Consider the following 27,594-nt stretch of genomic DNA (forward strand, 5'->3'; position numbering starts at 1 on the left):
GTAAGGAGCATGTCTAGGTTTCACAGATACAAAGACTTCACCTGGCATACTCCAACTCTACTGCTAGCTTGAAATAACATGAAGTACAACTGCAAGTATCTCGCACCAGAACATTTAAAATGTTCTAAATGTAATTTGCAGTGAACTCTGTATCAACACAACATAAACAGCTGCTCAAAATGTCAAGGCATAATGAACAAATGTTGTACACATTTAATTCAAGTTTGTATTTTAGGTTTATTTGCACAATACAAATCATTAAATAAACATACTGTTTCAGTTTCCACTGTAGGCTTTTATGTACTATTCAGTTGCTTTGGCTTGTCCGTTACTGGTACCATCTCAACACCAGCCTTACCCTCCGGTGTGTGCCCTTCACACGCCAGCATGGATTACACCTTAGTGTCATATGTGAAGCTATTGTAACCAAGTCAGAACAAATAGCATATCTTGTACGGAATATTTACTGCAGAAATGGAAGCTTGACTTTTTACAACACTGCTGGGGTGTGAAATGGTGTGCCCCTTCAAACAACATTAAAGTCACTGTATTCCGGACAAATAGTGAAACAATGAGTTCTTTACGCAGATATCACCACCAGGTACTGACTATAAGATCACTTTTTTCTAGAAAACACTAAATGCATACAAGCAATATATGCAACATAAGCTGTTGTCAGCTACCTATTCTAAAGCATACCTGTGAAAATAAAAGTGGGCACGTTGTGAATATTTAAAAAAAAGAGTAAAGTGCTTTTAACATCGAGCAGTGAATGTATCTAGTGTCGTGCCACAGGCAAATATATACCCATTTTGGACAAAATAATCTCCATGCAATTAGTCAGCAGCAATCCTCTGCATTCATTTATAATATTCAACTAGTATATATTACTTCAGTCACACGGGGTTTAAAGTCAGGATACAGTGTGTACACTTACAAAACTCAACCAATGCTCTGCATTAGCATACATTTTGAGCATTAATACAGCAACGTTTGGGTTTTGGTTGTTGTTTTTTTTTTTAATACCTTTTAAGAAGCCAAACCTTTGGTAGTGTAAATGCAGCGTACACTGAAGAAACCACTCAACCAATATGAGAGCTCATTATGCGGCTGACAGGAATGGGAAGAAGAAAAAATCAAAAGCAAATTTAATGGCTTTATGCACTGTGCTCCTCCAGTCATGCTCTATTTTCACATGCCTCCCTGCAGGTAAGAGTTTAGACATGCAATTCAAGCAAGTGATTGCTTTCAGTTCAAAGACAGGCCATTTACTGCCAAGACGACCCTCCAGAATTGTGCTGAATTCAATTATACTTCCTTGCCTCAGGTTCAACAACACTTTTTTAAACTCATTGCTTGCCTTCAGCACAATATCTTTGGTTATATCATCTTCCTCTATAGACTTGGTTCCATTTTTGCTACTGAAAGGCATGCCCACGGTTATTTCAAACTTGTACCGATCAAACATTTTCATGTGGCAGTTATGCTTTGTCAAATACTTAAGACGACACAATTCTTCCTCCTCCAATGTAACATTTTTGGGGTCGCAAAGAGGGTAGGTTTCACCATACAAGCATCTCATCCAGTCGCCAATAAAAAGCGGAAGCATATTTATTGCAGATTCTGCACTATTGTCGATTTCTGTCACGCGCACATATTTGAACCGCCCAGTCCACGTCACTCTGTGTCCTTCCAGGTGACTACATAAAATCTGAGTACGTGCCATGTTCGTCTCCTTCCATGACCGGGGTCCGCAGAGAAAAGCATACTGATTCCAGGTCAAGGTAGAGTTGTAAACTTTCATTCCCTCTGACCGATACACATAGAACCAACAGAACAACACTACAGCTGTAATCCACACCAGAATGAGTTTCACAATTGAGCTTCGAGTGAGGGATTTAACCATTTCAACTACAGAGAAGTTAACTTTTGTCCACCATCGGAAGAGCAAAGGAACAGTACACAAAACCAGCGTGACTACAATTTTCATGAGCTCCAGGGACACAAACCACTTAATGAAATGGATAAGACACATCAGTGCAATGCCTACACCTAGCACCGGGAGCGCAAAGAGAAACAGAAAATAACCAATTGATGCACGAACGAGCCCAATGCCAGAGGACTCCCGCAAAATGACCACAGAGAGTTCGCACCACATAAAGCAGACCAGATACGGGACCAGGTAGCAGTAGGTGCCTTTAAAATTCCGTAGTTGTGCCATTCTAAAGAAAAGATAGAACAAGTACAAAAACAGAAGGCATGGGATGCTTACATTTATCACAAAGAAATGGCCTACAGGAACAATAAAGAAGGTTTTACCTAAGATTTTCAGGTAGCCAAAATTCCCAGGTAATACCTGCAATAGGGATAAGCAACCTGCTGCTATCTCAGTCATTAATGCTCTTCGTGTGTAAGGTTCTGCACATGTGCTTAAACTCATATAACTTGTCACTGTGAAGAAAACTGAGACAGTAGCTAACTCTGAGCATGGTATACAGTCTTTGCTTGCTATAGGGAAGGAAAAAATGACAAAGAACACCGAGAGTAAAAAATAAATGTATGGCTCTAAGTGATTCCATCCGAAGTTCACCTCAGCTTGCTCAACATCTAGGTTTGGTTCAAAACGAAGCAGCAAATCGGTCAAAGCGCGGAAGTTTTCCCAAGCCTTACTGTCCTGAAAAACTTTCAGTGTGCAAATCACCATAGAAATGAAGGACAAATAGAATATGATTAATGGAATAATGAAAGCAAAAAAATCAATTGTCAGGTTACTGATGATGAAGAAAAAGATGAGAGCATTGATATGGTGTGTTGGAACAATGGTAGACAGCCAATGCATTCCTGCCTTCGATGCAATATCTATAAGGTATTCTTTAATTTCCATAATGGCATGAAGCGGATATTTTACAACCTGGAAAGAGAGAAAGAAGCATTTTTATTTATGAGCAGATTTGTATCTTTACATCACAGATATTCTTAGCTGAAGCAGTAGCAGTCATTTGACTAACCTCAGCTGACATGAGAAGATTTATATTTCAGACGAATGTTGCCAATAAAATGAGATTACTTTGAGATTATTAGCTCTATTTTGATTAATTCAGTCAGATGAAGCTCAGAGGCGATTTTGATTTCAGGGAAGATGTATTTTATTACCTTTGACACATATAATTAAATGGCTTCCTAGTCAAATATTCTGCTCTGCTAACTTCATACTGAAGATGAACTACATGGCTGCAGTCTTGTAGTACCGTAAGTCCTTACTTGAGCCATGAGTACTGTAGCTTTAAAGTTAAGAAGACTTAACTGCCTCTGTTCTGCAAGGATTATGCTATACATTCTCATAGGCATATACGCTACCAGAAGTAGTGCATATGATTCATATGCACTTACAGGAAGTCTTTACAGCTGTAGTTTATCTTTAAAACAACTCTTCCCAAACATCTAGGGATGCAGCTGTCAAAATCTGGTTCGTAAGCAGCAGAAATATCTTTAGCTATAATTACTACATGTTTAGGTATTCTTTTAACTCCACAACAGTAACTGTACAGGATCTTAAAATTCTACCTATCTTATATGGCATTTTCCAAGACAGTCACCAGACAACAGAGCAACTGCTGGATCGAATCCTCTCCCTATGACCAACCACTCACTTCACATAGGATCAATAAAAAGGTACAGGATTTTTCAAACACAATCAAATATTGCATCTGCACGTTAGATGCTGTAAATAATCTTCCTTCTCCCATAAAAAGGTACTTTTAGTGTTTTCCCAGAACTTATGCTTTTATATTAATTAGTTCAAGGGAAAGGCCAAGAATGCTTCAGCAAAGATCTATGCATTGTGATGAAATGGTGCAACACACACAATGATTTGGGGATAAGCTTCTTTATTAGTGAAGGTATCCCTGTTCTTCTCTGTAAATGCATCTCTTTCAGAATATCTGTTACTCAAAAGATTGGAAGGAGATCTGCATCCCCTGCCACCTTTTCTTTTTCACCCCTACCATATGAAAATGGACAACAAAATGACAATCACAACAAAAGCTCTCATGTCAGCAGCTACAAACCCCCTACCTTGCTTGAAATTTATACCAGTATTGAATGCATACACTTTAAATCAGTATAGAAAACCACTAACAGCAAGTTCCACTATTCTTGAATTCTTTCATAATGGAACCTTTTCACAGCTCAAGGCTATGGATAATTTTTCCTACCTGCTTGCTCCTGTTTAAATAAGGAAGATATGAAGCATATAACATCTGCAATAAAAATATGGCAGTTGTGATAGGGACGTTTAAATCCTCACTGAGATGTAATGAAGGTAAGTAGCCCTCCTCCAGGGGAAACCATTATCCCTTTCTCTTAAACACATAACACATATATGAAACTGTAAACATATATATGAAGTCAAATCCAAAAAGAAATTACAGCAACAATTCTTGTACTGATCTACATAAACTAAACATCAGCTTCGAGAGTAAAGTGCAAGCCACCTCTGCCTTGTCTGAAACATGTAAGTTAAGAGCCCTTCAACATAACCTGTTCAGTTTTGCCTTTTTACCTTCAGTCGCAGGGGTAACTCTTCAGGAGTCTTCCCTGCCAATTCATCATCTTCCTCTTCCTGCATAATCAGGTTAGATGGGATGATTCCCTTTGCATACTTCTTGGTAATTTCAACAAAGTCATCCAAAGCAATGAATTTTTTAGCTAAAAGATAAGATTAAGACTTTGAGTAAATATAATCAGTACAGTGTTGTAGTGATACTAAGTTGGAATATTAATTTTCTCTCCTGGTATTAAAGAAGATCTATGCTGGTCTTCAAAAACTGAACTACCGAGAACACAGGCTTACCTTGCAACTTGTTCCAAGATCTGTGCTGAAAACAATAAGCTGCTTGTGCCAGCAATGCATGACTACTCTAGATCTTGTCAGAGCAGCAGGTAAATTTATTACACTGGTAAGCAGGAGAACAGAATGAGTGAATGTAGTTTATCTCCATGTATTCCAAGGAAAAAAGACTACTGGATTAGGTCACACAGTTTGAAATCATAAGTTGTTATATCTTTGGTAACTTCTTGAGAGAAATCTTTAACTAGCAGCCACACTGAAAAGGAAGAATTGTACAGGAACTAATGAATTACCTGTATGTTATTAACTGAAAACCTGACTTCTGATTTGGCATTTAACCATCATTTCCCTGAGTTCAGAAGTTACAGACGTAATTATGGGAAGTGCCCAATTATTAATATCTACAAGACTAAATATAGGTTACTTACAGTGGATTAATTAATATGCTACATGGCTATACAAAGGGCCTCCCCCAAACTATATCAACTGTGGTCTAAAAGCCAGCCAGCAACAAAATAACACTATGTTCAGATGCGCACAGTGAAAATTTCTCTCTCTGCCCTGGAAGATCCTTATCCACTGCTGTGAGTAGAAGGGAGGCAAGAGGTTACTTCTGAAAACTCTGGGGATGCTGCAAGACAGCAGATGATTTATACGCTGCTTCAAACTTTTCCCAGCCAGCTCCTTACATTAGCATGGATTAGCTAGTTTCTATGGTAGACAAGCTTGATGTCATTTGTAAAGGAGGATAATTAACAGCAGCTTTTTTCCATACACTAAAGCAAATGACACTGCTGTAGATATGAAAGACTTTTGAATGACAAAAATCTCTAACACACCTCCTACACAGTAAGTTTAGCTAGTCAGCTGAATCAAAGATACGAAAGCTGGCCTGCTTAATACTAGTTTAAGATTTAAAAGAGACAGAAAAGCAAACTGCTTCACCAAATTTGAAATCAGAGGATTAGTGTGTTTGACCCTATTAATTTTTTAATTTTTCAAAAATGCTACATTTATAGAAGTTATATTTGAATATATCAGAATTTAATACTGAAAACACTGTAGATACGGAACAAATATTTCTGTCAAGATACCTGCTACAGGAATTGGGGCATTAAAAGAGCTCAACAGAAAAACAGCAGCTTACCATCTATCTTTTGCTTTAATCTCACAACACTGATGGTGGCTTTTTGCTTACACTTACTTCTAAATTTTTTTTTCTTCACTGCATAAACCTGTATGTCCCACAAAATACCATCTGGCATGCCTCCCAAGAAACAAGGAAGGATTTATTTTTGCTAACTATTCTTACCATTCACAGGCTGTAAGGCGACATCACTTGCACAAAGAAATCAGTGACACTCCTTAGCTGTCTTTGGTGACATTCAGATCAAGCCTAATATCAAATGTGTCATCTAAATGTATTGTCCTATTGGGACAAAACATACAGTGGTAAGATAGTCTTTTTGGTGTGGAATCAGCAAGCAAACATGGTTAGAACCTCACAAAAATTCCATAATGGCAATTTTACAGGACCATGGGACATCCTGAGAGGGAAGGAGTTATTAACTTATTATGTATGGATGACCTGTCAAATGTAATGACGCGTATACTCTCAGGCATGCAACAACTGTCCATTGACAATGTCAGCTCTAATCTTCTGTTAATGCTTCCATTAAGGAGACCCCAGATCACATATCTGGCTTTAAAATTATCTTCCAAGTATTGTCAGTGTATTAAAACTGAAGGAAGAATCTCCTGTTGGCCAGATAAATGGAGAAACTCAGTGGATCAGAGAAGTAAATGCTGGAGAGTAACAGCTATCTTGTTAAAAGATAAAAGCTCTCTAGAGAAGAGGTAACAGCTTAACTCCTACTTTAAGTGTTTGATGAAAACTTTTCGTTTTTAAATGTTATTAGTATTTTGTCACCTAAGTGTCTCTTAAATTGATATAAAAAGCATATGTTGTAGATTCTACTTTATTATTCATAGATTTTTTTCTTCAATTTGGTTATGACAAATTCCCCTGCCTCCCCCATCCGCCGTAGAAGAAAAATATGCACATCAATTTCTGCCTACGCTTACATGTAGGTTCATTTACTCTCCTGTTATTTTATCTGCCATTTAAGCCTTCAGAAAAAAGTTGCCAGTTCCTTTTCTGACACTCTTCGAATTACTGAAGAGTCCAGAACAAAATGACTTGCTTTACACACACGCTCTATCAGCACATGCCACTTCAGCTAAGGGGTGAAAAGAACACTACCGCGATCCATGAAGCACCAATGCAACATAGCTCCAATGAACCCAGATACACCTGCATTACAATATGATGACTGGACCATCCTTGAAGGACTATTTCTGGCCTTCCAGAAGTGGCAAACAAGTCACAAGAACAGCTGATCTACTCCCATGGAAGCTTTGATAGGACCACCAGCTTCGTCTCCAAGACAGTATTTCTCCCTGTCACCTGCTCCTTCACTTGTATACACAGGGACATGTCCCCCCTTCTCTTTTACTTCTGTGAAAGTTAACATAAAACTGAAATACTCCTTCTTAGGAACGTTATTTTTGGAAGTCACTTGTGTAATGAATACAACCCCTGAAGGTAAAGGCCAAACTGACCTAATGAAATGTAAATCTAATCTTACAGGGAGTTTAAACCTGCAAACCACCAGATTTATCTCACTAATCCCCACATGATGCTTTTGTTACACATATTGTCAACTACAGATGTATTAATAAGTAATATACTTCGTGACATTTAAAAGCGCTCTTCAATAACAGATCTAGATTGCACATGAACTATTTCATATGACCTACTGCATTTCAAAAAAATGAGATTTTCCCAACAATGATTAAATCAACCCTTATGTTAGATGATGTTCTTGAAAAACTACACATGCTGCATTGTTTATAATGCATTTTCTTAATTTAACAATTTGACTTTCCTGCAGCATAGCAGCATTTCTCAGGTATGCAGGTCTAAGGGAAACTTTATTTCCAGTCCAACCCCCCACCCCCACCATACCTTACAAAAATCACAAAACTCATGGTTTTGAGTCTACAAGTCTGACCCTGTCTATGTTGAGTGGTTTAATTCTCCCCACTATATGAACTAAACTGCCTCTAAGTTATGAAAGGTGTATCTTTGTGCATCTTTTCTATATCAGTCTTGAACAAATATGAAAAGACAAACAATTATACGGGAATGGTAAACATGCAAAGCAAATAGAATGAGGGATCTGTCAGCATGAAATGGTTGTATAATTAATTCCCTTATTGTAATCAAAAAGCTTACTACAGTTTAGAACCAATAATTTTTTTTTAGAAGTGCAAAAATTTTTTTGCTGAGAGATGTTGGTTTAAGTATCTGTAAGTGCTGAAAGGGCAAGAATATAACAAATGACATGCAAACCCCTCTTAATATGCTAATCACTGACAAGTTAACCGTAATGGTGAGGTCTTCTGTCAGTTCACATGCAGATCGGTTATTTACCTTGCACATTTAATAAATTGACACTATCAGTTTATAGCAATGCAAACTGCTATAGATTCTTACTCTGGCAACACAAAATTGCTTAGCAAAACAAAATAGAAAGCAAAACCACAGGCAAAGACTGAAAACAGTAGCATGCACTCACATTCACTGCTCACTAATCGCTCCAGCATTCTCCTCTGCTTCTGTACCGTCTTTGGGACCGGGCCAGGTTGCTTCTCACCATCTGGTTCAATAACAGAAGTTTATGGGAAGTCAAAGCAGTCAATTAAAGCAGTCAAACAATAACTGGAATGTTCCTTAAGCTGCAATATCTGGAGAATGGTATTTCTTCAAAGTCAGGAAAAGACAAATATACAAATCAACAGCTAAGAAGTGGCTAAATAGCTTTCTATATTCCTATTACTATATTAGAAAAGGGAACAGCAGTGACATAGCTAACACATACTGCTGTAATGGTTGAGTGAGCCACGCATCTTGAAGACGAGGCTTGTAAGTTGAAATATCTAGTAAGATACATCCTCAGGATGACTCTTAAAAAGTCAAACACAGCAAAGCCATGAAAGATTTCTTTTCTAAGGACAGAAAGTGTCAAATGAAGATATTTTTAATATTTGGTCGCTTGTATGAGTGCTTATCTGAATCTCAACCTACAGTAAGAGTTGGCAGGCCTTTATGAACTAACTTCATTGGTCCAGAGAACATAGTTATTAAGACAGAGTTAGAGTTGTTAACACTGTTACTTTTTCTTAAGTAGATCACACATTTACTTTTATCTCATGCCTGATTGTTTACAAGGCCCTTTAAGTTTCTAGCTGTATCCTGCCTGTAAGTATATATTTTACCAATACCGTACATCAGTTCATAAACAAACCTTCATTGTCAACTTGTCCAACATTTTCCAGTAGTTCAGAAACTGCTAACTGCTTCTTCTTTTTTGGGTTTAATTTCCAATACATGACTAAGGCAGCTTTTCTCACAGCTCTCTCCAAATCAGTCTCAGATGATAATTTTTTCACTTCTTGCTCATTCTCAGAAGTGATGCCTCAAGAAAATAAAAATACATTAGATACTATTATTCCACACCCATGCAGAAATGACATTTGCCTAAAATTTACTTTTCTCAGGTTAGTCTGAAAATTCTCAAGTTTCATTCACACCTTGACCACCTAAGTAAATTACTCAACTCCCTCCTGTGCCCATTGCTTATCAAAATCTAACCACATTGCTTAAGTGTAAACTGTACTTCAAAGACTGTGCAAGACAAACATTATCCTTATGTCTTGCTTCAACTTTTGAAGTACAGCAGTTTAGACAAAAGGTGGTGCAGATATGCATGTGATGTAGAAAGGCAGCAAGAATTTAATGAAAGATTTTTTTTTTCCTCCTTTAAATAAGAGTTCAGATAGTTGGCGGATGAGAGGAGACCATTCCAAGTGTGGGAAGTAGTATGATGGAAGATGTGAATCTTGAAGTGGGAGAAGACAGCAAAAAAGACTATTTAGGAAAGAAGTTGAAGGACAAAAGAATGAAACAATGGCAGATATGTAGGTCATGGTTATACATGACCTTCACGGTCAAAGAAAAGAAGCTTCAATGAAAAGTGGGGAGGAGAAGAACTAGCATGAATTCCATGAAGGAATTCAAGCAAATAATTAATATAAATGCTTTTATGAGAGTGTCAGTACTTAATGGTTTTTAAATTACTAATTTGTACATGTTGTCAGCGACAACTCACATAATTTTGCCATGAACGTTCCTATTGTATTTTAACCCATCTTTTCAGTGTTAAAATGGATATAGTATTATTTCAGATAAAGTAGGAAGCACAAGCAAAAAGTCTGAGAACACATACCTCTTCTGTCTGCCAGGCACCTACGCAACAGTTTGACAGCTTCTCTTCGGCCTTGCTTAGCAGCAAGGATGAACCAGTCAACTGCACTACAATTGTTAAGTTCTTCATCCTCTTCTTCTGCTAATCTTAAGAAGTGTTTCCCCACCTAAAATAAGTGGGGAACAGAATTCCTTCAGTTACTGAAATATACTCTACTCTCTCCCTCTCTCCCTGTCTTTCCTCCCACCCCCTGAAACTCAGGATAAATTCTCTCTCAACAAAAGGTCAAAACATTTGCTCCTAGCACTAAGGAACATAGCTGTAAGTCAATCTTCTGCAGAGAAAGATCAGTTTCCAGAACTGGAAGCAAGAAGGAATTGCTACATTTGGCCAGGTCAATGAATTCATTACCATTGGCTTTTAAGCATCTGGCAGTATCAGGCAAAGCACCTGGTGTTAAAAGTTTTCTTGAATTCTTTTCCTCCTATAACTATGGCTGGACAACACTGCTAGCCTCATTTTAGAAACACAAAAATTAAGTGTAATAACCTCGTGCCCCGTGACATTCAGAAATTCACATGAAGTTAAGTTATTGACAAAGGGCCTTGACATGGAAGGCAGTGAAACCCCCAACTCATAGCAGTTTAGCCACTAAAGGTCAAAGCAACCTCATGATTAATTAGTGAATGGAAGAAAACTAATACTGATTAGGCATCAAGCAATTTCAGTGATATAGCCTGTAAAAATCCTGCTATATGGAGCCGTTGCCTGTATTATTGTTTTATAGATAAGAAAAAAACCCCCTTTTTTTCCTTCCTTCTAAAAAATTGACATGTAAGGTAATATACTACTAAATATATTTATGCAATACTATGAAACACTTCTGCTTATCATACCACAAGGCAACAAAATGTTAAATGGCAGAAAGTAGCCAAAACTACCGGACATATTATCTGCGTGCCTGGAGAAAATGGGAAATGCTTTTGCTTGGTTCACTGCACTCCCTCTCTCCCCACTGTTATTTCAGTTATGTTCTAGGGTAATTAATGCAATACCATAAGAGTATAGCTCTGTAAGTCATCAGTATTATCTGCTAAAAAAACCTGTTTTCCAGTTTCTCTGGAAATTTGCTTTCGGTATTACCACTAAAGGTGACTAAAGAAACACCTTTGAAAGACACATTATTCCCATGTAGATTAAACACACTGATATAATCAAAAAGATCTTTTCCTTCCAGTAAAGGTTAGGTCTCTAGTCTTGCAACTGGTTTCATATACCTAAGTGGGTGCTCCAACAACTTCTACATAGACAATTACTGGGTAGACATCATAGTGATTAAACCCATAGTACCTAGGCTGTGAAGCTATCCAAAACCATACAGAAACAAGAAAAAAAAAAGGATTTAGTAAAGTCAGAACTAAACAATGATTATACTCTCATGCCGGAGTTCAACAAGCAGTGCACAGATACAGTGGCAGACCAAGAAAAGAGACAGGAAAAAAAAGTTTCAGCAATTACCTGGTAATTTATCACCCAACTGCAGATGTACCTTCAGCTATTTATTTCAGAAAGGAATTGCTTGAACAAGTTCCATGTTAAATAACATCCTCTGACAAGAACAGCTGTTTCCTGAGCATGTTTGTGTTTATAGCCATTGAGATTTTGAGCAAAGCTTCAAGAGTAGTAGATGCAGCTCTTAAGTTTATAAGGATCTCTTGGACATTGAAATTTATATTGGAACATAAACCAGTGGATTGTGGAATTGGTCATCCTGTACAAGGCTACTGCACAAGCAAAACAGCAGCATAGCACCTGTTTTCTGGCTTGTCTGTGGGTTTTTGTTTTGTATTGTTTGTGGTTGGTTTGTTTTGTTGTTTGGGTGTGGTGTGTTTTTTTTGGGGGGGGATGTTTTAGGGAGGAGTTAGTGGTATTTGGGGGGGGGATTTTTTTTATGTTCAGCATGAAGATTTAATTATCTACCCCCTCCAAAAAAAATCCACAGAACCCACCCCCAAAATCTGAGCAATGAGAAAATATTTTCCCTTTATTTTGACTATAAAACTACAAACATTTTTGTGTATGTTGAAAGTGTTGGTAGCAAAAAAAACCAAAAGCCACATCCAAGGTCAATAACAAACATCAAGGCTTTCCATGAAATACTACTGGAAGGTCTACCAGCTCCCTCCAAACAAGCCCGGTGCAATAACCACCTTTCACTGTCAGATCAAAGCTCCTACATGGAACCACCTGAAGATGGCTGCAAAGCTCTGGCCCGCAGCAGTCAAAGGAGGAAGAACTGATGGGAAAAGGTGTTAACATCATATTTGTCATTTAAACAGTCAGGGATTCTCTCTTTCCCATGCTTTCCTTTCCCATTCCCTCTTTCCCATTCTCTCTTTCACAGCTAAAACTGTGAAATGAAGTCACAGTTGGTAATTGCTTAACACAGATGTTCATCCTGTACTTCTCCAGAGCTTGTTTTCACCTGTGAGCTTTGCTAACCAAAGTGGTTATCTCAAGCAGTCCCCTTGCAGAGAACCTCCTGTTAAAGACACAGATCTGCCTTTTCTCCATTACCAAATTCCAGCTGTGGGTGTCTCATTTACATAATCGCTGTACAGTTATTTCTCCATAAAGAGACTACATAAAGCTACAGTAACACAGGCTGACAGCCACTCAGAGTGCATTTATTTCCATAGTCATTGCAGGATTATTTTTGAATAAACTCGTAGTAATAACTACAAGCCAGTGAACTGAGTGATTTCTTGTGTTTGATTTTGTAATTATTAGCACACAGCACAACTGGGCAATTTCAGCTTCTCACTGGTACTCCTACAAAGGTAGGAAATAAAAATAGATTTTTCTAAGTGATTCTAAAGGGACATACTCAACAATAGAGAAGAAATATACTTTTTTTTTTAGTGTTTTAAAAACTAAAAGTTAATTTAATCTCCAAAAGTCACAAGAAATTTGATTGCATAAAAAAGAAATTACTGCTGTATTTGAGGATCCTTTTCAGGCAGTCAATTCATCCTGAGTGCACACTGAAGCAAAACTGTATGCTGGATTCCTTTATGACAAGAAGCCTCTTATCATGTGGGAATATAAAGTGTACACAGTTAAAGAGCTGAATGAAGGGAGTAAGAGCAAAATGAATTGAGAGGGATAAAAAAAATTACTTACATACATATGCACACATCATAGGCTTAGATTACATAAGGTATTTCTTACTCAACTGGAAGGTATATCCAGAAAGAATGTTTGAGGTTTGCTTTCTTTTTTCTGTGGAGGAATAGAGCCAAAAGGTGGATGTTGCAGCAGCAATTCCTCAAGGCTAAAGCTTCATCCTCCACAAAGCCACCGGCTGTTTCAAAGGTGAGGAATTAGTTACTGTCTCAGGTTACAAACTCCAAGGACAGCCTGCCCCTCAAACAAGCTGGAATGGAGTGGGGAGTGCGACTGGCGAAAGCAGTTCTGTACCTTCTCCGTGCTCTCAGCCTATCCTCCCCATTTTCATATGCATCCTAAAGGCTTACTCAGGAGTTGGACCTGGGGCCAGTAACACTCCAAAGTAAGCAGCATTTCTCAAGGTGGAGAAACCATCTGGCATCACCTTTCTTTGAACAGTTTAAGATCAAACAGATACAGTTCAACTAAAGAAGAGATAATATTTCTACAGCAGGCAGTGCTATTTGTGGAATTAAGAGCAAAGATGACCGGACAAAGAGCATATAAAATTACCTCTGTTTGTGCTTTTGGTTCTCCAGCTTTGGCCCTCTCAAGCAGTTCCTCAAATAGCACTTCAGGTTCTTCCTTCACACCCTCTATAAAACAATTTGATAAAGAAAATTGTTTAAAGCAGTATCTTATAAATCATTCCTATGTGCAGTTAAAGAATTAAAGGATTACATCTAAACAATCCAACACGAGTGCTTTGCAAGAACAGAAGTTAACTCATTTCAGTATTTACACCCCATCTCAGTGTTGTAGGGTTGTACTTCAGCATATTTACCATAACTTCTTATTTGGTATCTGCCACAGGATTACACATAGAGTTTACAGTTTCTCTTTTACTTCTAAATGATTAATTTCTCAGTAGAAAAATATTCATTACAATAAATATGAGTACATGTGGAATATGTGGTATGGATCAGCTTTTGTACTATTACTATTCTTATTCTTGATAGCACTTCAGTCTTTCACCTGGCAGCCTCTTTATTCAATCGCGAAGCCTTTTCAAGAGTTTTGAAAAATGAACCAGCCTTTAAAACATGTCCAATATATTTGAAAGCTCAGCTCCTCAGTCTCTGGAGCACACAGAAACTAACAATGATTGCACCTTATAAACTTCATTATCTTGCATCCAGCTCCATGCTGGGACCTATTTTTTTCTCCTTTCTTATCTACTGTACACATACAGACTTAAAACAGTTTTTCTCCTCAAAAGCATCATATTGCTCCAGCAGTGAGTCAAAGAAAAAACCCGCAGAGTTTTATCTGACATCCAATGTTTGTCAATAACATCATACTGCGTGCCACTTAATGAATGAAGAATAAGTTTAATGGAAAAGTTGACAAAGGCCAGAACTGCTACCAATATCCTTAAGAAAATGGAATTTTTTGAACTGTCCACTAAAGACATAACAACGAACTCTGTGAGCCTGGCAAAAGAGAATTTGAGGGCCAGAGACTGAAACTGAGATATAGAGACGCACTTTTTTAATGACTATATCCTTGAGGACACTGATCAAAGCAAACATCCCGTCTTAGAAGCCGATGAGAACAGGGTGATAAAGTATATAGTTGTTCTCCTTGACTATTTGGGATGTAGATAAGAACTAAAACAAAGTGCCCAGTAGGGGAAATACCCTCATTATAATACTAAAAATCAGGCCCATAGGCCAGGAACCACCCGCCCTCTAGTGAGTCCCTTAATCTATGAGCATGTGTGGTAAATTAAAAGTGAGCTGTACTGTTACATCCAAGCAAGAAAGAAATTAACCAATTAGCTGAGGCACGTGAATATTAGTTGATTGACATATTTAACTGTATAAATGCCTTTATAGTTTCTTGGTGGGGGGTGCTAGCTTTGTGGGTTACCACCCAGCACTAATCCCTGCACAAAAATTAATTGGATAATACACCTTCGCTCTGTGTGTAGTTTGGCATTTTGCACACGAGGCAAGCAAACACACTATTCGGGAAAACACTACCATTTATGAGAATATTTCTCATAAATTAGTTTGGAAGACTTTTAAAGAGAAAAATCAATACGACTTGTATGCTTTAAGTTGGGTAAGTGTAAGAAAGGACAACAGATCCACTGATTCAGAATAACAGTTTTACCAGCTCACCAAAGCTTGACCCATATGTACCACATTGCCCTGCAAGGTCACTGAACACACTGTAGCTACATACTGAGGGCACAGACAGCATGAGAAAGTACAGTTAGGAAGCACAGTGTCCAAAGCGTAGAAAACTGACTGAGAGAAGCTTTCTGGCACCTGCTCAAAGTTACAGATTTCAGCCTCTACCTAATTTGGGCAGCAATAATGCGAGAGAAGCTGGTAAGCAGCCCTGCTAGCTGAGATGCCATTTAGTATCAGTTCTTTTTCAAAAGGTGGGAGGGAGGAAGGAAGAAATAAACCCAATTCCAAACAATCTCCCAAAGAACACAGCTACTTACATTCTTTAACATCCCTGGTACTGGGACTATTTCCAAACAAGAACAGGCCACAAGCCAGTGCTTTCATTAAAATGGATGTATTTTAACAAGAGCAGATCATGAAGAAAGTTTTCTCCTTCACCACGCCACAGTTTTGTCTGCCAAGCTCCACTTGGAAAAATACTAATGCCAGATTATAACATGTTGTCTGGCTAAACAAGGCACATAATGAAAAATAATTTTCATTTGGTACTTGGTCTTTTCAGAAAGCTGTAAAAATATTATTGTAAAATAGGCAAACACCATCCCAGCAAAATTAACCACTTAATCTCCTTGTTCTGCTATATAGCCAACAGGATTGAAATTTAAACAAGTCAAAAGCCTTGTTTAAAAGCCATCGGTTTTCCAAATGGCACCACTCACACCAGCAGACATCACTCAGGGGCTTTCTGCTTACAGTAAACATGAAGTTGAAGGAAAGAGCATATTGTTTGAAAGAAATGTAATATTCATCCATCTACCCCACCCAAATGAACAACATCAAGCAAGGCAGTACTTTTCTGTTTCTTCCTGTGCTTACACATTCATTAACTACTTTTCCATCAAAATTTCAGCAGCAGTAGTCTTGGCTGTGTGTTTGGTGGTGGTTTTTCTTGTTTGTTTGGTTTTTTTTGTGTTGTTCAGGGTTTTCTACATGTTGAGATGAAAACACCACAAATAATTCAGTCTACTCTGGATAAAACAATACAGAAGGCACCATTCAGAAGTTAGTGTTTGTTAATTAAGAGGAATTTACACACACACATGCAAACTATAGAAAGCAGTTTGCTAAAATGGTAAGAGCCCTAATAAGAAGAGTGGTTGTCTGGCAGCTTATACAGGCGACACAGCTTCCTTTCTCTCCTGCTCCACTTGCCACACAGAGCATGGCATGGCTCTGACCCCTTCTGTGTCTTGCTTAGATGAATGTTTGTTAGATAAGAACACTTACTACAATAGAAAGCGGTAAAGCATTCCCATTTTGCTTCTTCAACACCAGGATACAGTTAGCTTATTGTAATCACATTACAGATTAACATGTAAATAATGTTCTTTAAGAAAGTAGTAAAGAAAGAAAGTAATAGTAAATAGTAAATAGTAAAGAAAGAAAAAAGGAAAATTAAAAAATGTGCAGCCTTATGGGCCAACTACCACCTTCACTGAGAAAAGAAAAGAAAATGTGCTGGCACTGCAGCAAACTTGTTGAAATGTTTGTTCTAACAGAGCTGAATGCCAGGGGAAAGAAACACTTTCTGCTGTTATTTTCAACCTACTGCCCAATCCCTCCCGCCCAGTTATCACTTCTATGTATTCTCTGGGTTAGTTCTGTAGTTGTAGGGCAAGGGTGGAACAGCAGGTTGTGGAGTGTTTTGGAGATGAAATTTAGAATAGCTTAGTACCACAGTGTTCCCATAACTAGAAATATTTTTCCTTTGCTAAAAGGGTAAGCAAGAGGATAAGTAAAAAGATAAAGCATGAACAACTCAAGTTTCATGGCTGCAATATCAATTTACTTTCTCATAAAGTAATTAAGTCAGTCTCTGAAGGTAAAAGGTCCAAAACACAGTCCAACACATGCTTGCAATTCAGCTCAACACCAGAACAAATACTATACAAGAATAAATGCACCCACCATAAAAATACCATAAAAAGTGGTGATCTGTAACTTATCACCTTTGTTCTTATGCATGTTTTTAGTCAAAAAATGTCTTAATGTGTATTCCTCCCACATAAGAGTACTGCAGTGGAAATGCTGTCAGTAGGAGCTTTTATTTTCCAGCTTTGCTAAAAACTCATGTCTTTTTGATGTCAAATTTTACTCTGTCTTGAATACAAAAATTTCCAGAAGAGAGGAACATTCATCTTACAAGACTTCATGTATCTTTTATGACAATTAAAATAGACTTCACTAGCTGTTGTGTGTCAGGTGCATTTATAAGCACCAATAAAGTCTATCAGTTATTCAAGGTTCACAAGCACTGCAGTCATTCAAATGAAAGCAGGCAAGTGAAAGCACACAAGTTTTAGGTAGCATGTGGCATTCATATAAGAAATAAATTAAGACAGGACAAGGACATGAAAGCATTGTTAGTATTTAATATTTAGCTGTAGCTCCTACTTGCCACCAAGACCCCGTGTAAACCTTAGTTCATGACCAGGCTGTGGTTCAGTTCCCAATTTATTTAATCCTACCTTCACAGAGACAGGTCACTCAACACAAATTATTCTGTGGATGTTGAAACAATGACATTATTAATAAAATTCTAATGTTTTATTTTTGTTATTCTGTGTGATTAAGTCTTAAGCTTAAAATATGAAATGATACGGTATCCTTTAATTTTCTCAGTTCCACTCAAAAAAAGCGGGGAAAAAAAAAAATCTGTGATCTGCAAATGATGAAGCAGATGTAGTTCTGGGTCTGCTGTGTCTATTTCCTCATACTACAGAAAGCATTTAAACCTCTGAAGGGCTACAGAAATACCCACTTTTGAAATTCAGGCTTTTCATTTAACAGGTTAAAGCTGTCACTTAAAACCTATTTTAAAGCACTTATTAAAAAAGACTCAGTACTGATAAAGACCTGTATGTGTTTCACAGTCATATACAGCACTTAGAAGAGTAAGCTAAAATGTATTATTAGCTGATAGACTTCGAAAGGTGCTATCAAAACAGTATTAGAGTAATTTCTGTTTACTAGTAAAAAGTATGGTTTACAACTCCAAAAGAAATACTCAGAATATAGAAGTCTAAACACAGCTGTTGATATAGGTAGGTTGTAAACAGGCTGATGAAAACTGAAGACTACTATTTACTTTCTGAAACTTACATGTTACTTGGTATATTGACTACATAAATAAGATTCCAGCTTTGCTGCTATGTGCTTAAATGGAAATATAGCGCTCATTTCAGCACAGGCAGGCATTTTTACTGTTTCTGGGAGGTTCTGACCAGAAATAGGAAACGTTGCAAAGGCAAACTTTTCAGTTTTTTTAAATACTATGGAATATTATATTAGGATGCAATTATTGTCCCTAACCTCTGCAATTTAGCAATTAAATTGACAAAAAGGCAGTTAATCCAAAGCAAGGGATTAGTCCAAGTGACACCGCAAAATATCAGTGCTTAAAATTTTTAAGTCACAAATGGAAGATGCCATCATTGACTAAATAACATGTATAAGCCTCACCTTTGGACTACGTCAAGGATTAAATCCCAAACTCTTCAACATTCATACAAGGTTTTGAGTAATGGACTTACATGATCTAGATAAGAAATATTTTCAATGCAAAAGATTTTATCGACAAACAGAGTATGCTGTGATTGTCATAAGATCTCCTTCCCAGTGTTCTAGCACATATCAATGATGGATGCAAGAGATTCCCAACCTTTCTAATACTCTTAACATATATAACTGAATCACAGTTAGGCTGATTTGTTGTGAAGTGCCCAAGGACATATTTAGCAAAATGTTTTATGCACACTTTAGACAAACATTGTTTAAAAAAAACAAAAGCGGGGGCATTTTAAATTACACTGTATATGACACTTCCGTTCATGAATTCTAAAATATTTAAAGGCACATAAATAATCATCTTTTCACATAAGGGAAGATTTTTAGTTGGATGCACACATACAGAGTGGATCATACACACACCCCCATCACATCAAACAACCTCCATCTTCTAAGTGCTCTTCTAACTGCTAGGAATCACGGCCTTCCTTAAAAAGAAAAAAATCTATTAAAGTTAATTCATGCAGAAAGAATCAATAGCGTGCATGTTGAACAATAAAAGTGTTTGTTGATTTGCTTTCCTACCAACACAAACACGTTAAAGCTCTCAGCAGAGTGGATTTACCCAAAATGAGAGAGTTTTAGCACCCTGCCACCTATTACGACCCCCTGGCCAGGTGCACACAACTCTCTCTTCTTAGGTCATAGCTACAGCACCTGAATTCCAGGTAAAACAAGAGGAGAAAGACCATGAACAAGGATACGAAAACAAAAAAAAAAAAAGGTATTTTAAAGGATCACAATCTCTTATGCCTTTTGATCTTGAGATCTTATTTGTTCACACAGTTACTGGGGCCCAGCCCTAAGACAGTTATGTTATCATGCACGATAAATCACTGTTTACACACAAAAAAGCCAGGCACTTAAGTGCTTTGAACAGCGGAAACCTAATGAGAATAGGATAAAATGAAAACTGAAAGCAGTGTCTCAGGCAGGAAGCAATAATGAAGACAAAAGTACTCATTTAAAATATATAAGTTTGAGAGAAATGACAGGTTTTACAAGTGAATATTAAAGCTACATAGAAACTCCACCAAACAAAAGATTAATGCATTAAGCAACACCCACACTAAGTGTACGAAGGAAACCTGTATGGCATACACACTTTGTATGATCACAACTACAAGCATTCATTTGGGCTCAGTAAAGGAAGTGACAGGGATGTGCAGGAAGAGGAGGAAAAACCCCATGTGTTGGAGAATAAAGGATCTGAGCTAACAAGATTCGAAATATGATTTCTGGACTGGCCTTCCCATTTTATTTGTAGAGCAAGTGTTCCTGAAGTGACTCAAAACAGTCAGGAAGAGTTCAGTGTACGCACAATACATCTGGTATGTCCAGTCCTAGCCAGTGGGAACATTTCCGAGCTCACCTAATACACACCTAGAAAAGTCCATAAACATTTTTACCATTTCATGAGAAGATCTGACAGTTGCCACAGATAAAAATTGTATCAAGGTGACCCTGCAAAGTGGGCCAAGCAACGATAAGCAATCTCAAAAATGATCTTGCAAATTTTAGCGTTTTTTTTTAAGTACAGAATTTTAAATGCAGTCTCCCTGATCTTTTGTTTGAATATACACAACTAAGACACACTGAGAAAAATAAGACCAGCCACAAGGTTGGAAAACAGCAAGAATGACCTCAGCAACCTCCCAGAAAGTATCTCATTCAAGTATGATATCAAAATAAGGTTTTAAATACATCTAATAAATAACTTCATGAGGTAACTAATCAGCAAAACCAAAAGACAATACAATTTTTACTTCTAATTGAGCAGTGCACAGAACCTAGTTTAAGAGGTTAGTGAGCCACTCTGTAACAGTATGTTAGATTTAGTACCCAGATAGGAGTATCGGAAGCAGAAAAACTTGCTAGAGTCGTATTTAAAAGCAAAGCCAGATTTGAAAAAAGAAAATGAGAAAGAAAGTTCTTAAAAATATGAATGCATCCTTATAAAGCCAAGGTCATGCCAAACCAGAGAAAAATAGAAAACCCAAAGATTTTAAAACATACCATGACAGATCAAGAGAAAATGTCTGCAGAACAACTCAGTGCAAAATCTGTTATTACATTTTATCCCGTTTTCAAGCACACAAGGAGCAGCAAGTTTAGCAGATTATAGGGCCTACAAACAGTTCAAGGGCAACTGAGTATCTGAAAAACAGAAGGCTGCAATAAAATAGCTCTACTAAAACATGGGGTTTATCCCCCGCCTGGGAATAGCATTGAGAAGCTCCCATGCAGCAGTCTCAAAGCTCTTCTTTTAATACAAAGGTATGGTTTTAATTGTGTTTAAAACTGTAATATCTCTTAGTAGTTTATCCAAGTGTTCTATTGAACTATATACTGCAGCATGTGGCCTCTCACTCAGAACTCAGGAATGGAAGTCTCCTTGTACAATAGCTGAGAGATCCAAGATAACAGACCATTAAATCTGATATCCACAGAAGCCAAACACATAGAAGAAAAAAAAAATAAGTCTATGGAGGGGGCAAAAAAAGATATACTAGGTAAAAATCAGCAGATCTTGCGTAAAAAGCCTTTACGTAAGACGTCCCTGAAGGAATCAAAGGGATGGAGGACAGGCAGATCTAGCGCGTATTTCTGTCTCCAAAGGCCCTACTCAAGGCTTCCCACAGAAGTCCTCTAAACAAGTTAGAATGTAAGCTGTTACACGGGCAAGAGATTATGAAATAAAAACAAGATAATAGAAAAACACAGCTCACTTCCTCCCAGGGGAAAGATTATCAGTTTAGACATGCAGGGATATACAATAAGGCCTATATTATTCAATGCGTTTATATGTGAATAAAAAAAAAAGGGGGGGGAGGGCTAACATGAAGGTGACAGAGCCTATTGATGATTCTGTGTTATTTATGCCAAAACAAACCTCAGAAGCGATTACTGGGGAAAAAAAAACACCCAAACCAAAAAAAAAAAAATCTACCCAAACAAAACGTGCAGAAGGATTTTGTGACTAAGTGGTAAAAGGCCAGATGAAATGCAGTAAATGCAAATCAAGAGGACACCTTATCATTGCACACACAGTGATAAGCTCTGAAGCATTACCGCTCATAATATAACCTTGGAGCTGTAACACACTGTTTTATGGAAAAAACAACTCAGTGCTAGTAAAACAGTAATATCAGAGTTTTTTAACCTGGGGAGGAAACTGAGGAGAATGATGATAGGCATATGAAGAATTTGCAAAATGGAGAAAGTAAACAGAGAGACTATTTGTTATCTTACCAAATCCAAAAACTGAAGGGCATCAACAGGTTAAAAGTATTTGGCCAATGCCAAATATGAGCTTAAAAAGCAACTGGACAAACCAAGGTTAGAAGAAAAAAAACCCAGAAACCACTACCAAATACAAAGATCTCACCACTGAGCGAGGAAGTCTCTAGGCTGCAAGGTCCTAAAGAACATTATGAGAAAGAAACAACTGCCATTGAACACCTTTAACATCTCAGTAAAACACGAATAAAATCAAATAAGGACAGCACTAACATTACATTTAGAAAAAGCTCCCTGATTCTAACTGGCATGCTGTAAATAGCAGCATAAAGGAATTTCATGAAAAAGATTACAAGAATCTTGAACCTGAAAAAGTCTGTCAGCATTCAGGTTCTCCAATATCAATACTGAGCATTGATAGCAACTTCTGTGATCCTTCACTCAGAGTTCACAAACTGTAACACTCCAGCATTAGTTCAGGTAGGCGAGAAGAAAAAGCTGGATGGCATCCAGAGGAAGAAAAACTGCACTTCGTGTTTTCATTAGCTTTATCCAGTAAGCTCTCTACTTAATGTAAGTGGCTTTTGGACTTACAAGAAGTCACGGGATGTCAAGCATTTCCCTCAGCTCCATGTTATTAACTGACAAGAGTAATTTACATGTTTGATGAAGAGTAGCACAGAACAAGCTTTCATCCACAAGTCCTTCCACCAACTAAATCACTGGGGTGGCAGCAGGGAGGGAAGAATGTCATCTTTGACATTAGATCTTCTCCCACACGTGAACACGTTCTCCATATACCGTGAAGTGTACTGGTATCTGAACTGATCTTTGTCACATTGCATGGCACCTGAAGCTTCAGGCATACATCACTTCACTGCTTTAGCAAGAAGGCCTTACTGTAACTGAATTTGAAAGGAAGTAGCATCTGAATTACAAAGTAAGTTACTTGCTTTTACTTTGAGGGGATACTAGTATGAATAACCTGTGTTCACTGATCAGCTCCACCCTTCCATTGTGCCCCACACAAGGTGTGTAGGTGGAGACAGACATGACACAGAAGAGACAGATATAGGATTAGTTACTGTATTTGAAAAAGCCTCTTCCATTACTTTCATTATGATGAACTTGAAGCTTGATTTTATCTTTTATTTCTAGGGATTTCCACAAAAACATGCCTCTGAAGTGCAACATGTAAAGCTTTTCCCATACTTAACATTAAGATAATAAAAGTGCCTAAGTAGTACTTGGAGACAGAGTGAAACTGTTCTAACATCATTAAGTCCAGAGTTATAACTGCACTCTGTGCCACAAGTTTCATCAAGGAAACAAGAGTTTATATTAAACTGTAGCTATCTGACCCAGCACTGGATTAGCTTGAAAAAGAGCAGCTAGTGACAGCTGAAAAACATGCTATAAATTCTGACCCAAAGGAAGTTAGGGTGGTACACAGAAAGGATGTGTATCACCTTAATTACCACCATAAACATACACAAAGAAAGTCAGCTTGGTGGAAGCCAGTCATTAACATTCATTTTTCATCCTCAGTTTGCATTTCAGAGCCCCAAAATGTATTCTCTGTCCCCTGGATTTCAATGCCTTCTGCAGAATAAAGCTAAAATTAACTAAAAGAAAAAGCATAATTTGGCTTCTTAAAAAACAACCATCCAGCAACTGCTAAAGACAACCCACCTACAAAAACTGTGTATTTGCAGACTGAAGCATTGTCATCTTTTGGCTCTGGCCAACTCAGTGGGGTTTCAAACCACTGTTTTAAGGGAATTGTCTCCTACTCCTCAGCTTTCATCAGTATTGTTCTCTGTTCCTCCAATATTTACCTTTGCTAGGGTTACAGTCAGAAAGAGAAGCTGTTACAGCTTATGAAGTCAATAGAGGTCTTGCTACAAAGAGTTCAAAACTATGATAGGACTGTATGGTCATCACCTGGTCTTTTGGGGCTACTAAAAAAAAGAAACAAAGCATGACTGAAGCATCAGAAATAGCCTGTCACCAAAGTGAAGCAGATCATTTATATTAGAAGACAGAATCAATTTGCTCTAAGAAGTTCACGAATTAAATTGTATTCTATAGCTAGTGTATTTTCTTGCAGATTCTCTGCAATAGCTCATTTGATAATATAAAGAAAATTTTACAATGTTGAAATATGAAGGTTCTATAACATTAGGTAGGAAGCAAGCAATGAATACATATGAAAGAATGCATACACTTACAAAGTAAATAATGCAGGCCTATTTGTTCAAGCAATATGTAGTCAAAGAAAAAAGTAAGAAAAAGAAAGCTTAAGGGCATGCCTGCCCAGGGATATCACCAAAACAGATGTAGCAGAACATATTTTGTGCAAAATCTCCCTAGAAGGTATTTCATTTGGAGTCATATACTACACAACACCTCTGGTCCCTTTTGGAAGTGTATGGTGGTACTTCTGATAGAGGATTTTTTTCAGAAATTCCTTCCATAAGCACAAATCTGGCAAGTTTTTTGAATTTGTTGGGTTTTGATATTTTCAGGGAACAGTGCACAGCTTTTCATTACAGATTTTGTTGTCACTATGAAACAAGCTTTCTAGAATCTCAGACACACTTAGAAGCAAAGGCATACACATATTAATGACAAAATTAAAAAATACTTTCATTTGCTAGAAGATGCTATGTAAGCATATCCCCGAAGTGAAAGGTGTCTGATTTCTTTCTTTCAGGAAAAAGAAATTTAAACTGTTCATCCACAGGTAGATTGTCTATTATCAATATGCTTTTACAAAAAGTTGATCTGTACATTTCGTAACAAATATTAAGCTTCTAATAGCTTTTGTGTGTCACTGGATTGTACTGTTGAGCTTTCAGTATTCAGTGGAGACAGCTGAGTCTCTAGAGAGATCCTCCTACTCACTTTCCCCAAGCTCCAAAAGTTCAGTGGTATTGTGTGCAGTACCTATGTAGGAGTAAAGTTTCTGGGAAGACTGACATTCCACCTAAAAGCAGGCATTAAGCATCACATCATAAACATGATTTGTACATATAGAATATAATGATGACACAAACGGAGGAACTGACTAGAGAGGGAGAAATATTTTGTACAAACGTAATTTTTTTGATAAATGCTTCTACTAACTTTAGACACTTATGTGCTCATCCAGGAGTGTTGAATCCTTTCATCCATTCAGAAGCCTCCCGGATTCTTATCTTAACTGCAAAGTAAGGGCTTGGTACAACATTACATTGCATGTTTTTCTTCTATGCACTTCAACTTCCATGGTGAGATCTTAAGATGGTCCTATTTATCCCAAGAACAATTAAAAATATTTATACTAGCATATGTTGCCAGGCATTCGGTTTTTAAAGGTGATAACAGGGATGGGAGATAGCGGAATAACATATGTTTGTTTACAGAGGTGTTGAAGTCTAGGACTCAACTCTGCTTTCTCTGGGAGCAGCAATGCGCTTGTAGATACGATAATACTCTTAGTCACACCACAATTGCAAGTCATCAAATAGCATTAAATTGGAATGGGAACAACTTCTGCAGCCCCACAAAATGAAGGCAAATTGTCAGGAAAGCAATAAAAAAAAAAAGCATGTAGGTGGAAGACTAAGAGTGATGATATTATAGAGACAATAAATTTTAAAAGTTGAAGGAAAACTATTCTTAAAAGGTATTTCTTCCTAGCATATCTAATATTGTACAATGATCATTTAAAGTCATTACAATATTTTTACACACAACTAATGAGACAGCCTTGCTGCCTTTTCTGTGCAGGCACCTCTGATTAAGTCCTTTTTGGATGAGCTGAGATAAATCTAACATGTTCCAAAACTGAAGAGTTTAAATAAGCTTCATGTAATTTCTCAGTTGATAATCATCATCATTAACCCTCCCTACCAAAGGAAAAAAAAGAAAAAAAGAAAAATGCAACCTGCAGGTAAGCAATGCGAAAGGAGTCGAGGTCATAAACCTCACCAAGCCCACATATTTTCGTAGGTGAAGACCTAAAGTTATCATAACAACCTGCACAATGCTCAATGGAATTTCAGCAATTCTGCAGCAGAGGCTCTTCTACATGCAGACGCTCTAGCAGTTCATTAGCTTACTGTCAAAATAGAGTGGCCCTTTACAGAGACCCAACCCAATTGTTTTGCAAGACCATAGTGCCACATTATCTCACTTAGTAAGCAATTTAATAATTAACTGACTTTGCAAAGGATTGGTTTTTTGTCCCAGTTTACTGTGTCCGGTCTCACCTTCTAACTTCTGCAATGAAGCAGGCCTGCTGCTGCTGCAAAGGGCTCGCTAACAGCACGACAGCTTCAAGTCTCTCCTTGATTACTGTAGTGTCACAGGGGTTTGGCGCAGCTTTATTTGGAGATGAATGCACAGATATTAGGTACTTCCAAATATTTACCTCCCAAGCCACTGTAAAATATCTACAGAAATTAGCAGTTCTTGCTGCTGATGAATGCAGATGCATTATATTAGAGTTGGTTCAGATGAGGAATGTCCTTTTAACTTTCCAACTGTTCCAATTTAATGCATTTTATGTGCACACTGGAACACGCATATTGGATTCCTTTTGGAAGAAATGAAATTGAAAGATAGCATTGCAAATGTTATATTAAATTTTTAAATGTGTACAATAGGAACGATTTACAGAGCTACTCGTAAATCATTACATGATTTTACTAATATGAATATAGCTCTTCCCCTTGTATTCTTCAGCTGCTCATTTCTATACCTCTAACACCCTAGGACTATGCTAGAACAAACATTTTGTTATCATAAATGAACACAGATTAGGAAATTGATCCACCTGAAAAATAATGGAGGAAGACTGAGCTAGCTCACTTCCTCTAACAGTTTTTGCCTCTGCACAATGAACCAGGTTATCAGTAACAGTATCTTTGTTACCAGCCAAAGAAACCATTTATGTATTTCAAATGGTGGAAGAGGCAAAAATGGAGAATCTTCCCTCAAATAAATGGGTTTCCAATCCTACTCCCACATACAGTAAAAACACCAGCATGTTGTTGACAACAATAGCAGCGACCTGAAAAAAGCCAATTCCCATTGTTCTGTACTGAGTATGACTACATCCCAAAATTTTATCTGAAAATAGAGTCATTAACTTCTGTTTGGATAGAATCCTTTCTCCCCCACAGCAATGCTG

At 37.5% G+C, this 27,594-nt stretch overlaps 1 protein-coding gene across 2 annotated transcripts in view; it reads right to left on the bottom strand.

Annotated features, from left to right (window-relative positions):
• Positions 1-212: 212 nt before the first annotated feature.
• Positions 213-27,594, bottom strand: part of WFS1 (wolframin ER transmembrane glycoprotein) — a 35,539-nt gene continuing 8,157 nt past the window's right edge. For both annotated transcript variants that reach the window (XM_064449107.1, XM_064449108.1), the window contains exons 3-8: positions 13,921-14,003; positions 10,201-10,345; positions 9,220-9,390; positions 8,491-8,571; positions 4,562-4,707; positions 213-2,911 (exon numbers count right to left, since the gene is read on the bottom strand). In XM_064449107.1, coding sequence (XP_064305177.1) covers positions 1,103-2,911; positions 4,562-4,707; positions 8,491-8,571; positions 9,220-9,390; positions 10,201-10,345; positions 13,921-14,003 — 2,435 coding nt within the window. In that variant the 3' untranslated portion in view covers positions 213-1,102. The remainder of the gene's footprint in view (positions 2,912-4,561; positions 4,708-8,490; positions 8,572-9,219; positions 9,391-10,200; positions 10,346-13,920; positions 14,004-27,594) is intronic.

The sequence above is a fragment of the Phalacrocorax carbo genome, chromosome 4, assembly GCF_963921805.1.
Source record: "Phalacrocorax carbo chromosome 4, bPhaCar2.1, whole genome shotgun sequence".
NCBI classification, from domain to species: domain Eukaryota; kingdom Metazoa; phylum Chordata; class Aves; order Suliformes; family Phalacrocoracidae; genus Phalacrocorax; species Phalacrocorax carbo.